We start from the raw sequence: 12628 nt of genomic DNA, 5'->3' as shown, positions 1-12628 counted from the left end.
ATCGGGGTCGCTGCTCGGGCGTCACAGCGCCGGGCGGCGGCGGGGAGATGCGGCTCCTGGCGCTGGCGGCGGCCGTGCTGCTGGCGCGGGCTCCGGCCCCGGGTAAGCGCGGCGGGGCCGGGCGCGCGGGTGGGGCGAGGGCAGCCCGCGCCGGGGAGGCCGGGGCTCGGGGCCGGGGCCTGGCGGGGAGGCCCTACCGCCTCCCGGGCCGCCCCCTCCCCGTCCGCGCCCGGCGGGCCGGGGTTCCGCGGGTCCCTGTGGCCGCGCCCGCCCCGCGGAGCGCGGCGGCGCCTCCCCGGCTCCCCGCGGCGGCCGTGCGGGGCCCCCTTCCTGCCTCCGCGGGGCCCACTCGCAACAGCCCCCGCGCCCTCCCGGGGCCGGGACTTAGGGGGCAAGATTGAAGCAGGGACGCGCCGGCCCTAGCTGTTGGCTTGCTTGCTTGCTTGCTTTCTCCACGACAGTCAGGACCCACAACTGTTGGCAGGTTAGGCTGGCAGCAACTTTCCTCTACCTCTGCGGAGAGTGTCTCCGACCCGGTCGGGAGGGCTGGATCTGCCCCAGCAACCCGGGGCTTGTCGGCGGGCGCTTTGCGAGAGCAGGCCCGGTGCGACGCGGTGTCCGCGCCTGGAAGACGTGGGACCCTTTACCCGAACACCCTGCTTTAGGACAGCCTCTGCTTGCACTGCTGGCTCTCTCTTGGGATTGCTGCTCTCACTTCCGAGTTGCTGAAGAAGCGTCTCTCTTGATTTCCCGAGCCCTTCCCGCCTGCCTCGGAGCTGAAAAGTCCACGCTGGCGAGAATAATAATCAATAATGAATATTTCGTTGGCTCTTACATTTCCTGGGTGCCTGTTGGGGGCCAGGTGTCCTGCTACACACTGTCTCATTTAATCACAACAACGCTTTAAAGTAATCATGACAAGAGCAAAATTTATATATCCAGGTGCCTTGCAAACATTAACTCAATTTGCCAGTAACCTCTGGAGGAGGTGCTGTTAGTATCCCCATTTTATAAATGAGGAAACTGAGGCTCAGGCCCAGGAATCGACTTGGCTTAAGTCAGGAGGCTTGTGAGTTGTGGAGCAGGGGTTTGAACCCAGGGAGCCTGGCTCTCCAGTGTGCTCAGCAGGTCTAAGCTGTGTTTCGTAAGTAAGGACGCTGATGGTCAGAGTTAAGTGGTTTTCCAAGGGTGACCCAGCTCCCAAGTGGTCGAGCTGGCGTATGAGCCGGCATAGATCAGAGCGTGAGGAGGAGGGACTTGGATCACAGTGGGGAGAACTTCACCCCTTGTCCCCTGGCTACCAGGGCAGCGGGGTTTCTGGTGAATCTGAAATCGGTGCTCTGGGAAATGCTTTTGTCATCCTTGTCATCGTCTTGGCTGATAGTGACTGGAGGTTTGACTGGGACGTTGACTGGGATGGTTGGGCCAGGACAGCTCTGGTGGAGTAGCCAGCAGCCAAGAGGATGCAAGGGGGCACGAGGGTCCTCAGCCCCCCGCCCCCCAGGCTCCCTGACCACCTTCCTGATCACAGGTGCTATCAAGGAGGGCACCCCCAGAGAGTGACTTTTGGGGAGGGTGGGGAGTCAAGGACATTTTTGTGTTTTCAGGAGACTTCAGGAGGCTTGAGAGCTGCAATTCGGGATCCTTTATAGAGTCTGCCCTGGCTGTGCCCAAGGCCATGGGGTGGATTATCATGACAGCCCTGGCCACGATCCCCCCCGGCGGGCCTGTCAGAGCTGCTTTGTACCTAGTTCCGGACTCTTTACCGCTGCACTTTCCTACTTCTTGATTTGGGGACAGAGTGGGACCTTAGCAGTTATGTGGTTCAACCCCTCATTTTATAAGAAAGGAAACCGAGGGCCAAATATTTACCCAAAGCCAAGCTGTGGTCCAGAGTGGTGGTTGAGAGTCGCCTTTGAAGCCACATGGCTTGTGTTCAAATTCCAGCTCTGCCGTGTTCTGTGTGAGCTTGAGCAGTGGGCTTTGCTTCTCTGTGAGGCAGCCCTCTTCTCTGTAAAATGAGGATAAACATAGTATGAGGATCAATTGGGAAAATAAACCTAAAGCGCTTAGAACACTGCTTGGCATAGAGTGGTAGCCTTTATCGTTGGTCAGGGTCCCGTGTTTGTCCCGGATGAGAGCTATTTTCAGGGGATGGGCTTAATGTGGATGCAACACCCCATAGGCTAGGTCTCATAGCACCTCTGCTTGGTGCTTGATAAATACAGGCTCCCAGTGCCTTGGGTTTTTAAATAATACAAATGTATTTCTTTCAGAGATTTATTTGTCATGAATTCAGACTATCTTTTTGCTAAGAATGAGATTTTTGCTGCTGATTGGTACGCATGATTTGCATTCTTTATACATGCAGACACTTCTGGCTGAGTGCGGTCAGGGAAGAAAGAGACCCTGGGGAGCTGAAGGCTGAGTTGGAGTTAATGACATAAAATTCAGGGCAGCAGTCAGAGGAATGATCTGAGTGAGAGGGAGCAGTTTCTTCAGGACAGAGAAGGAGCGCGGGGCACAGAGCCACTAGCCCATCGCTGGTGGCCATACCCCCTCTAGGTCCCAGGCCAGGTGGGTGCCTTGTTTCTGTTAGAAGTCCTACACTCCCCTGCAGCTGGAAATTGCCCTCCTCCGCTGCGTGGCCAGTGCTAGAGGCAGAGACAGAGGCTCTGTACTGGATGAGTAGGTTGTATACTGTTTGGTATACAAACAGCTTCTTCCGAGCTGTTTTCAGAGCTGTGTTAGTCCTTCTCACGACAGTATCCAAACGGGAGCCAGAGGGTTAGACCCCAGAAATCCTGTCCACAGGAATTTAATTCGTGGAGGTGCCTATATTCATCTATAGGCGGAATCAGCTACATAATTTGTGGGATCCAACGCAACATGAAAATGTGGGGTCCTTGATTCAAAAATTTCAAGAGAGTGACAGCGGAGATGAAGCCAAGCAGTGGGCCCTTCCAAGTGCAGGGCCCTGGATGACTGTGGATCGTACACCCAAGAAGCCCACCCTGCTCACAGGTCGGCGTGTGTCACTTTCTGTTGCCCTCCCCTGCCTAGCTTTCAGAGCTTATAGACGAATATCAGTATTTTGAAGGTGTTTCCTCATTGGAGCCTACACTCACCTTGCCAGGCATTATTTTCCAATTTTTCAGATGAGGAGAGCCTCATATCTAATGGCACCAAGTTTCTAGCCCTGCTGTATTAAATACCAACCCCCGGCTCTCTGCCCAGCCCCACCAAGCCACTGGGAAGGCCTGGGCTATGAGAATCCCCAGTGCCCAGCCCACATGGGGGAGGGTTCCTTGTGGCCAGAATCCCGTTTGCTCTGTTTCATTCAGCCTCTTCCCTCCCAAAGTTGTCATATTCCTCCTTTAAGAACTGGCCTTGGAGGGGTCCTTATAGGGGTGGAGATCTGGGTCTGAGATCGGCTGGCAGGCCCCGTGGCTTTCTGGGCCACTGTGTGGTGCCCTTCACCAGAGGGCGCTGTGCTTTCTCCCTCCAGCCTGCACTAGGTTCCTTGTGCCCCAGGGTCTTTGCACAGGTGGCACCCCCTCTCTCCCAGGAAGGTCACTCTTTTCTACTCTCCTGATTTTTTTAAAAAAATATTTTATTTATTTATTTGACACAGAGAGAGAGAGAGCGCAAGGGCACAAGCAGTGGGGGGGGGGCAGGCAGAGGGAGAGGGAAAAGCAGGGAGCCCCATGTGGGGCTCAATCCCAGGACCCTGAGATCATGACCTGAGCCAAAGGCCAGATGCTTAACTGACTGAGCCATCCAGGCACACCTACTCTCCTGAATTTTATGTCATTTACCCCAACTCAGCCTTTAGCTCACCTCCCCAGAGTCTCCTTCTTCCCTGACCCCACCACAGACTAGATCGGGATCTTGCCCTGATTTTTTTTAAAGCCTTGCACCTTTTCCCTGTAGCATGTGACACTGTTTGCCGTTCCTCCTGTGTCGTTTTCCCCGGGACCAGCTGCCTTGCCCACTGGACTGTCAGCTCCATGAGGTTAGGAATGCTGTCTTCTTTTTTTTTTTTTTTTAAGATTTTATTTATTTATTTGACAGAGAGAGAGGAACACAAGCAGGCGGAGTGGGAGAGGGAGAAGCAGGCTTCCCGCTGAGGAGGGAGCCCGATGCGGGGCTCGATCCCAGGACCCTGGGATCACGACCCGAGCAGAAGGCAGACGCTTAACAACTGAGCCACCCAGGTGCCCCAGGAATGCTGTCTTCTTTGTGTAGTGCCTGGCTCAATGCTGTTGCTCAGCAAGTATTTGTTGAGTGATTAACAAAGCATAGGCTGGGACAGAAGCTGGAGGAAGTGGGAACTCTGGGTGGAGAGGTGCCTGCGGCGGGGGCCGGTGGGGGTAGGGGAGTCTACCTCCCATCTCACTTCCCTGCAAGGCAGGGTCACAAAGCAAGAAATTCAGTTCTTCTCTGGGTAAGAATGACTTTTTGACAATTCTCCATCCTAGGCCAGGAGAGGGGAGACCACCCTGCCCGGAGGGTGACACCCATCCTGTCCTGTCATGTAGCTGGCTTGGCCCTTGTTTGTTTGGCTTGCCCCTCTGCCCTGTAGGTGGGTATATTTTCTATCATTCAGACAGAGGCAGAAGAGAAAGGCCTGGACTCCTACGGGCACCGCCTTCTGGTCAGCCTGACTCCATACGTTGGTTGGTGTTGCCCTTGCTTCCCACCGTCCTGACTCCCACCTGCTGTGTTCTCTGCTGAGCCTTAGGGGCCCTGCTGGCTGCAGCCGGGCAGATGCTGTGTGATGCTGTTTTTTCTAGTATTTAACCAAATATCCAGCTCAGCTGACCTCTGCTAAGCACTGGGGCCTCTACCTGCACTTTTCCGCCTCCTTCCCCAGGCTGGCGCGGGAGCTGTGTTCGCTGGGTTTTAACTAGAACCAAAGAGAGGGTACTACTGGGAACACCTGGCTCTCAAGGAAGGCTCATTGCAGGCCTGGGGCCCCCTGAGAGCCCATGTCCTCTAGCAAAGCTTTATGCCCCTGAAGGGCCCTTGGCCCTGAATTTCGGTCATCCTCCAGCCATGCCTTTGAGTTGAAAGTGGGTGTAAATATCTGGGTTGGTGGCAGACGTAGGGCCAAACGAGCCTTCCTTCCTGTGAACAAGGTTGTATGGCTCGCTGGGGTTGTCGGAACAAAGTGCCACGGACTGGGGGACTTAAACAACACACATTTATTTCCCATTGTCCTGGAGGCCTGAAATGTGAGCTCGAGGTATTGGGAGGGTTGGTTTCTCTCAAGGCTCCCTGTTTGGCTTGCAGATGGCCGTATTCTCCCTGTGTCCTCACATGGGCTACCTTCTGTGTGTGCACGTATCGTGCCCAAGTTCCTCTTATAAGGACACTGCACATGTTGGATTAAGGCCCTCTCTAATAGCTCCATTTTAACTTAATCACCTCTAGAAAGGTCCTATCTCCAAATACAGTCACATTCTGAGGAGTGGGGATTTGGGCTTCCAACATATAAATTTGGGGTCACAATTCAATCCGCAACAGGGGTCTTTGCACTTTGGTGGGAGAAGCATGCGTGGACCATTTGTAAGAGAACATGGGGCTGAATGAAGGTGGAGAGGCGCCCTGGTAAAGAGAAAAGGAAGGGTCCTTTGAGGCAGATGGTTTGGTCCATTGGCTTTCCCGGGAGCTGCTGACTCCTGGTCTGAGCTGCAGAAGTGGAAGGGTTACTCGTTTGCCTCCAGGATGGAATCTGGCTTCCCATGGGGACTGAGCACTTGGCACATTCTCCTGGTTTCAGTCACTATAAATAATCCCTCCTTCACTCGGCGTTAATAGGAGGAGACTGGGGTGTGGGGTCTGGGCTCTCTCATCCCACCCATCTTGTTTCAATTTCCTGCCTTCCCCAGTTCTCCCCTTGACTCCAGTGGGGGGCCCTTGGGGGCGGGTAAAGCTGGGCTTCAGTTCTGGAAGCCAGCTGCCGCTCTCTGCGGCTCTCCTCCTGCCGATCCCCAGGCAGCTGTTGGAGCAGGTCAGCCTGGTGTCCCGGCTGTGGCCCATGGGGACTTCAGACAGGGCCTTAGCAGTCAGGAGGGACTTGGGCTAATTTAATATGGCGTCTGGGCAAGGTGTAGGGCAGATGGGCGAGATGCAAGGGGGACAGCGGGGAGCATTCCCTCCTCTTTTGTCCTACGTGAGCGATTTCTGTCACAGGGAGATTGTTACTAGAGAATGTGCACCTTCCTTGGTTGCTGATGCTCTTCATTCCTGCAGTATCTCCCTGGACTGGCTTTATCCTTTGTCACTGTAGGCATAGAAGATCTCATTCTTTTCCACAAGGAGAGTCCAGCCCAGCACCAACCTTTTTCTTGTGAATTTATGTCCATCTGTTTTTTAAGGTAACAAAAGATTATCATGATGTGGTAAAACTGAGTGATGGCCCCCAACGATGTCTGGGTCCTAATTCCTGGAACCTGTGAATATTACCTTATGTGGCAAAAGGTACTTTATGGATGTGATTAAGTTAAGGATCTTGGAGTGTCCTGGAGTATCCTGGTGGGCCTGGCATCTGAGAGATGGGAAAGAAAATTAGAGAAAATTGACCCTTCCATCATTCTCTGAACGTATTCAGTTTATGAACTCAATAGTGGAAGCCATATAGGAGGATGAGCTTATTGCCTGGACTTTTACCATGAAGAATATTTTTCACGGGAGTCTTTCCCACCCCGACAGAGATAGGGCCTCACCTTGTTGACTCACGGCCTCTTCCTAGTGGAGGGTTCAAGTCTTTCCTGATCTCTTTTTATCCTTCCTCCTTGCTTACCTGCAGCATTGGCCAGAGTTCAAAGCTTTTGGTGACCCTCACATCAGGACCCAAGCCCCTTCTTGTGACGAGAGGTGACATTTGGGGCTTGAGATACCCCAGGGACCCCTGCTTGTGTGGTGGGGCAGGCAGGGGGTGGTGCTTACTGCTGTTGGGCAGTTGGCAGTGCAGGGGGAGGATGTGGGACCTGGGGTGAAGACAGCCCTGCTGTCAGGTTCTGGGCATCCTGTGTGGAAACATCCTTTCTGGGCTCCGCCTTCCAGCTGATGGCTCCAGCGGTGAGCTCCAGGGCAGGACGGCCACACTGCTCGGTCCCTGTTGTCACCATGTAGTGAGTCTCCCAGGGGGAGGTCTCTGTGTGAGGTCCTCTGGTCTGTCTGGTCTGAGTGGGTGTTGGGGTGGCTCCCTCCAAGGTCAGCTTGGGGGGCAGAAGGGCAGTTCGGGAGGGGCAGCCCTTGGGAGTGGATCTAGTGAAGAAAACAAAGGACGGGATGTAGTAGACCAGGTCTGGAATTTTGGAGCATCTTTTGAGTTGTTGGGGGGTTCTCCCACTCCTCCCTGTTCCTGGGTTTGTTCATTCTTTATTCCTGCACTGCAGCTCTGAGACCGTGGACCTAAGTGCACAAAAGACTTAGAGCAAGACACCGAGAAACCTCTGCTGCCCCAGCTCCTCGGTACTAGTTCAATGCCTGCCTGACTAGCACTGATGCTCTGCCTTGGTTACAGTGGGAATCACGGAGACAGGGCAAGGGGCTTGGAAGGGCAGCTCCTGGACCCACAGCACTGCCACCTTAGGCAGGTGATGAAACTGATCTAAAGTGACCCTGGGAGGCAGGTGGATGGGATATGGGCTGGAAATTTTTAAGGGATTCCAAAAACCCAAATCTTTATGTGAAATGTCCTGAGTGTTAAATGTCAGCAACTAATTAAAGAAAATTTTCAACTATGTCTGGGCCAGGTGGTCAGTGGCATCTCATGTGGGTGGGATTGTCCCATGGATGAGGACATGGGAGCCCACAGAAACCCCCTGTCCCCGCCATGCTCCAGAAGGAGTCCTCCTGTCCACCACAGAGGCACAGAGTGAGTGTGGAGGGGATCAGGGTGGCCTGCCCCTCTGGCCACGCAGTTGGCTCCCGGAGAAAAGATGCACTGTGTGTCCTTCTGGGGAAAGGCAGTGGCCATGCTCATTTTCTTCCTTTTTTCTCTGCAGAGGTGTGTGGGGCCCTCAATGTCACTGTGTCCCCGGGGCCTGTGGTTGACTACCTGGAGGGGGAAAATGCCACTCTTCTCTGCCATGTCTCCCAGAAGAGACGGAAGGACAGCTTGCTGGCCGTGCGCTGGTTCTTTGCACGCCCCAACTCCCCGGAAGCCTTGATGGTTAAGATGACCAAGCTCCGGGTGGTGCAGTACTATGGGAATTACAGCCGCAGCGCCTTCCGGCAGAGGCTGTGCCTCCTTGAGGAGAGGCGCGGGGCACTCTACACACTCTCGGTTTTGACCCTCCGGCCAGCAGATCAAGGGCATTATGTCTGCAAAGTCCAGGAAATTAGCAAGCACAGAAATAAGTGGACTGCCTGGTCCAACGGCTCCTCAGCGACGGAAATGAGAGGTAAGAGCATATCCGCTCTTTGGGGAGAGATGGGGGGACAGATCAGTGGTCCTTCCTCTAATCGGCGAGGTAGGGGCCCCCAGATGGCTCTGCTGGGCTAGAATGCATTTTCATGGCCTCTGTGGGCCATGTGAACCAGGTTGTGGGGATGAGGATAGATCTTTCCTTGGACACTGGGGCTAACATGGAAGTAAGGAGAGGAAGGAGCAAGTGCCTGGCCCCATTCTGCCCAACATAGCCCTGGGCAAAACCTTCATGTCTAAAAGATTGGACTGGTTGTGTGTGTGCTTTGCCCCCAGCTCAGGTCTGTGCAGCCTTGGTTGCTTTGGCTGGAGGGTGCTGGGCATCCCCCGGAGGAGGCATGCATCAGGAGGTCCTGATGTCAGTTTCCAGGCCTCTGAGCAGGGCAGGCTGGTGGCTCTGATCTGTTGCCTAGAGGAACTGATCCAAGCCCCAGGCAACATCTCCCTGAGAAATTCATCTGAAAGTGGGCAGAGGACCAGAGGTAGCCCACCCTTCCTGGAGAAAGATTGGAGGCATGGGCCGTGTTCTGGAACATCTTAGCTACCAAGCACCATATTCGAAGGTTATCATTTTTTATCACAAATGTTCTACAGTTTTAATAAGACTTGCTATTGTGTGCTAAATATTACATTTTTTATTGTTTTGAACTTGAATTTGGTCTGGTACAAGATAAAGAGGATCACAAAGTAAAGCTGATGGTCCCAAGTGTGAGAAAGAATCTGATATTATTATATGCATGTAATATAATATTAAAGGCATTAGTGATGTTGTTTTTTTTTTTTTTTAAGATTTTATTTATTTATTTGACAGAGAGAGAGATAGCGAGAGAGGGAACACAAGCAGGGGGAGTGGGAGAGGGAGAAGCAGGCCTCCCACGGAGCTGGGAGCCCGATGTGGGACTCGATCCCAGGACCCTGGGATCATGACTTGAGCCGAAGGCAGACGCTTAACGACTGAGCCACCCAGGCGCCCAGTGATGTTGTTTTGATAAGCTTTTTTTGAAGGGATAAAACTCAGTTGTGAAGAGGTTGTTTTGTTTTTTTTTTTTTGATAGAAGGAGAAAGGGTATTTTTAATATCCTGCATGAATAAGGGACATGTTAAAGTAGATAATTTATGTAGATAGTGGTTAGTACAACTTTATTTGCCTTTGGAGTTTGCTCATTATAATCTTCTAAAGCATGGAATGATGTATTATCTGAAATGTGCACTTTTTCTCCCTAAGCAAATTCATTCAAGAAAACAAATGACTATTAGTATAAATATATCTTTTGGCACAGAAAACAGAAAAATGCATCAGATGACCATGGGCTGAGGAGGGAATCCACTCTGAATATCACTTAGCTCTGAAACATAAGATCTTATACATGTCCTTTTTATGTTTATGTCACCGTATATTCTGGAACTGTACATTACACCTCTTGGTAGTGAGGACTCTGTGCAAATTAAAATAGATGAAAACGTTCCCTGCTTTCAAGTGCAGTCATCTAGTTCATTATTTAATGTGAATCTACTTTCATTGAAGGTGGGTTCCTTCTAGAACATTTATTTAGGTACTTGCTCCCCGAATCTGAGGTGGTTCATAAGGTTTCACTGGAAATACAGACCCTTGTCCCCCTTCTCCCCCTCCCCGCCCTTCCTCCTGTTTCCGCTCTCTTCTCTGAACCTCCTTTCTCTTCTTTCTCTCCTTTTCTTTCCATCTCCTGGTCCTCTCATTTCTATTCTTCCCCTCCTCCCTCCCCTTCCCTTCACTTACTCTTTTCTTCCTCCTCTTCCCCTTGTCTCTCAGTCTGTCTGCCTCATGCTCATCCCCCTCAGGCCCTGGAAGTTGTTCTAATCTCAAAGCAGAGCTGGGCTTCCCTGGCTGCATCTGCTCAACCTCAGAGCCTCCCGCTCCTCACACTGTCTCAGCCTCTGGGCAGGGCTGTGGTTTTTCGACGGGACAATTGGAAACCTTAGGAAGTGATGACCATACCTTCTAGAACATTCCATGTAGGCTTCAAGGGGACTCCACCAGGAGGGTTAAGAAAAGGTGACTCTACATAAATGACCTGAAAGCAGACTGTCTTGTTTAGGTTGGAACATGTCCACCCCAGGCTGGGAGGGAGCGTGCGGAAGCTTGGCTCACTAGTCCTTCCTGGGCAAGGCGTGGAACAGGCCCGTGGCTCCAGCCTCCTGGGACACCATTTCCCCAGGCCCTTTTCCTTGCTCATTTCCAGGGGCCATGTTTTCCTAAATCTTCATCTCATATTAATAATTGTTTTATGGAAAACCAGAACAAAACCAAACACAATGCAAAGTTCTGTGGGCAAATACTTTTGGGTGATAACACTGAATAGCAATTCTCAGAAGTGTTTTTTGCAGTGAGTGCCTTTCCTCCTCTGGGCTCCAGAGCCCCTCTGTCCTCGGGAACTCAACTTTGCTCTCCTTCCTGCAGGCTTCTGAAGCCATTCACAGGAGAGGGGAAATTTTCTCGGGAATGTTTTTAACACTACCGCTCTCCCCTGCCCTTGACCACGGACTGTCACACTCTCTTTGCACTGTTCTTAATGTGAGATAAAATTGCTGGTCTTCCACTGTAAACTCCCAGGAAGAATGGTTGGTACGTGGTGTCTTCTCGTCTCACTGTTGCAAAAGGAGGTTGACTCTTGCTGTGTCTTGAGGGGGTGGTTCCTGGCAGGTGTCACAGCAGTGTAGCCTGGTCCCCAAATGTTGGCTGTTTTCTATTGCAAAAATAATATAGTTCAAGTAGAGATATGTGAAGAAATATTGACAGGGCTTAAAGAAGAAAATAAAAATGGCTTGCAATATCTCCACCCAGGCATAACTTAACATTTCAGTGTAGATCCTTCCAATCACTTGTATGCAAATAAAAATTAAAAACCTAATTCCTCTCATACCCTAAGTACTATTTTCTGATTGGCTTTTCTCATGTTACTAGAGTGTGCACATTTTCCCATGTTGTTAAATATGCTTCCATCGCGTAATTTTAATGGCGGGATAGTATTCCATGATGGGGACGTATCACAATTTATCTTTCCCATTACTGTTATTGGACAGTTAAGTCGTTCGAAATTCTTGTCAATAAATCTCCATAAATGTCCCTGCCTTTAGAATAAAGTCCTGGAAATAAGATTGCTGGGTCCAAAGGTATATTCAATTTAATGATTGATATAATTTAGGCTGATAACAATTTAAGGAGGTGAATTGACCTCTAGAATAGTTAATGAATTTATATTCCCACCAGCATTGAAAATGCCTTTTTCCTATGGATTGGTTCTATGTAATACAGACTTTTTAGAGATAATGATGAGGAGGAGGAAGAGGAGGGGACTAGGAATGCCTGGTATACAGTTGACCCTCAATAAGTACTTGATGAATGAATGAAATGCTCTTTGATAGCAGCATTTCTTGCTACCAATACTTTGAGGTAGGCAAGACTTGGTGGATAATGTCACCTTCTCTGGGAGAAGTCACCTCTCTTTCCCTTGGCCTATTCCAACTGTACATCTCATGCAAGGCCCTTGTCCATCCTTCCTCTTTCCTCAGGACTTATTTGTGTATGCTAGCCCACAGAGATCTGTCTTACATCCTAACATCCTCAGGTGTACGCCGTCCCCAGAGGTCATCATCATCAATGGTGTGGTCTGCACCCATCAAGTCCCTCTTGTGTGGGCATTTAATGCACACCCACACATATATTCCAACAACACTACACTTCATGCTTTACAAGTATTGCTGATGATGTTATTTACACTTTTTCGTAATTGATATTACATAGCCAGACAACACCAAACTGCATGCCATCATTCCCCTAGTGATGAAGTCTCACGAAACTTCCAATTTTTCATTAACACAACAAGTGCTTCAGTGAACATCATTCTACACATTTTCAAGTGCATCTGTTGGATTCCTGGAAAGAGAATTGCTGGGCCTAAGGCTATGCATATTTAAATTTTTAATAGATAATGCCCGTAGGGTCTCCAAAAAGATTTTACAAATTTATACTCTGACCATCATTGCATGATAGGGTCTATTTCCCTGAAGCCTCATTACCAATGGATGTTATTAATCTTTTTCATTATCCCAATGATGGGAAAAAGAATATTTCATTGTTGTTTTAATTTCTATTATTATTTTCAATACAATTTAATTTCAATTATTGTATTCAATTGTTAGTGAGGTTGA

General features: G+C 50.6%; 1 protein-coding gene across 2 annotated transcripts in view; it reads left to right on the top strand.

The window, feature by feature from the left end:
* The first annotated feature begins 42 nt into the window (after nucleotides 1-42).
* Nucleotides 43-12628, top strand: part of VSTM4 (V-set and transmembrane domain containing 4) — a 100216-nt gene continuing 87630 nt past the window's right edge. For both annotated transcript variants that reach the window (XM_032432437.1, XM_032432436.1), the window contains exons 1-2: nucleotides 43-102; nucleotides 8019-8417. In XM_032432437.1, coding sequence (XP_032288328.1) covers nucleotides 48-102; nucleotides 8019-8417 — 454 coding nt within the window. In that variant the 5' untranslated portion in view covers nucleotides 43-47. The remainder of the gene's footprint in view (nucleotides 103-8018; nucleotides 8418-12628) is intronic.

Source organism: Phoca vitulina, unplaced genomic scaffold, assembly GCF_004348235.1.
Source record: "Phoca vitulina isolate PV1807 unplaced genomic scaffold, GSC_HSeal_1.0 scaffold48, whole genome shotgun sequence".
Classification (NCBI taxonomy): Eukaryota; Metazoa; Chordata; class Mammalia; order Carnivora; family Phocidae; genus Phoca; species Phoca vitulina.
Note: the sequence above shows the minus strand (reverse complement) of the source record. Positions and strands in the feature narration are given on the sequence as shown.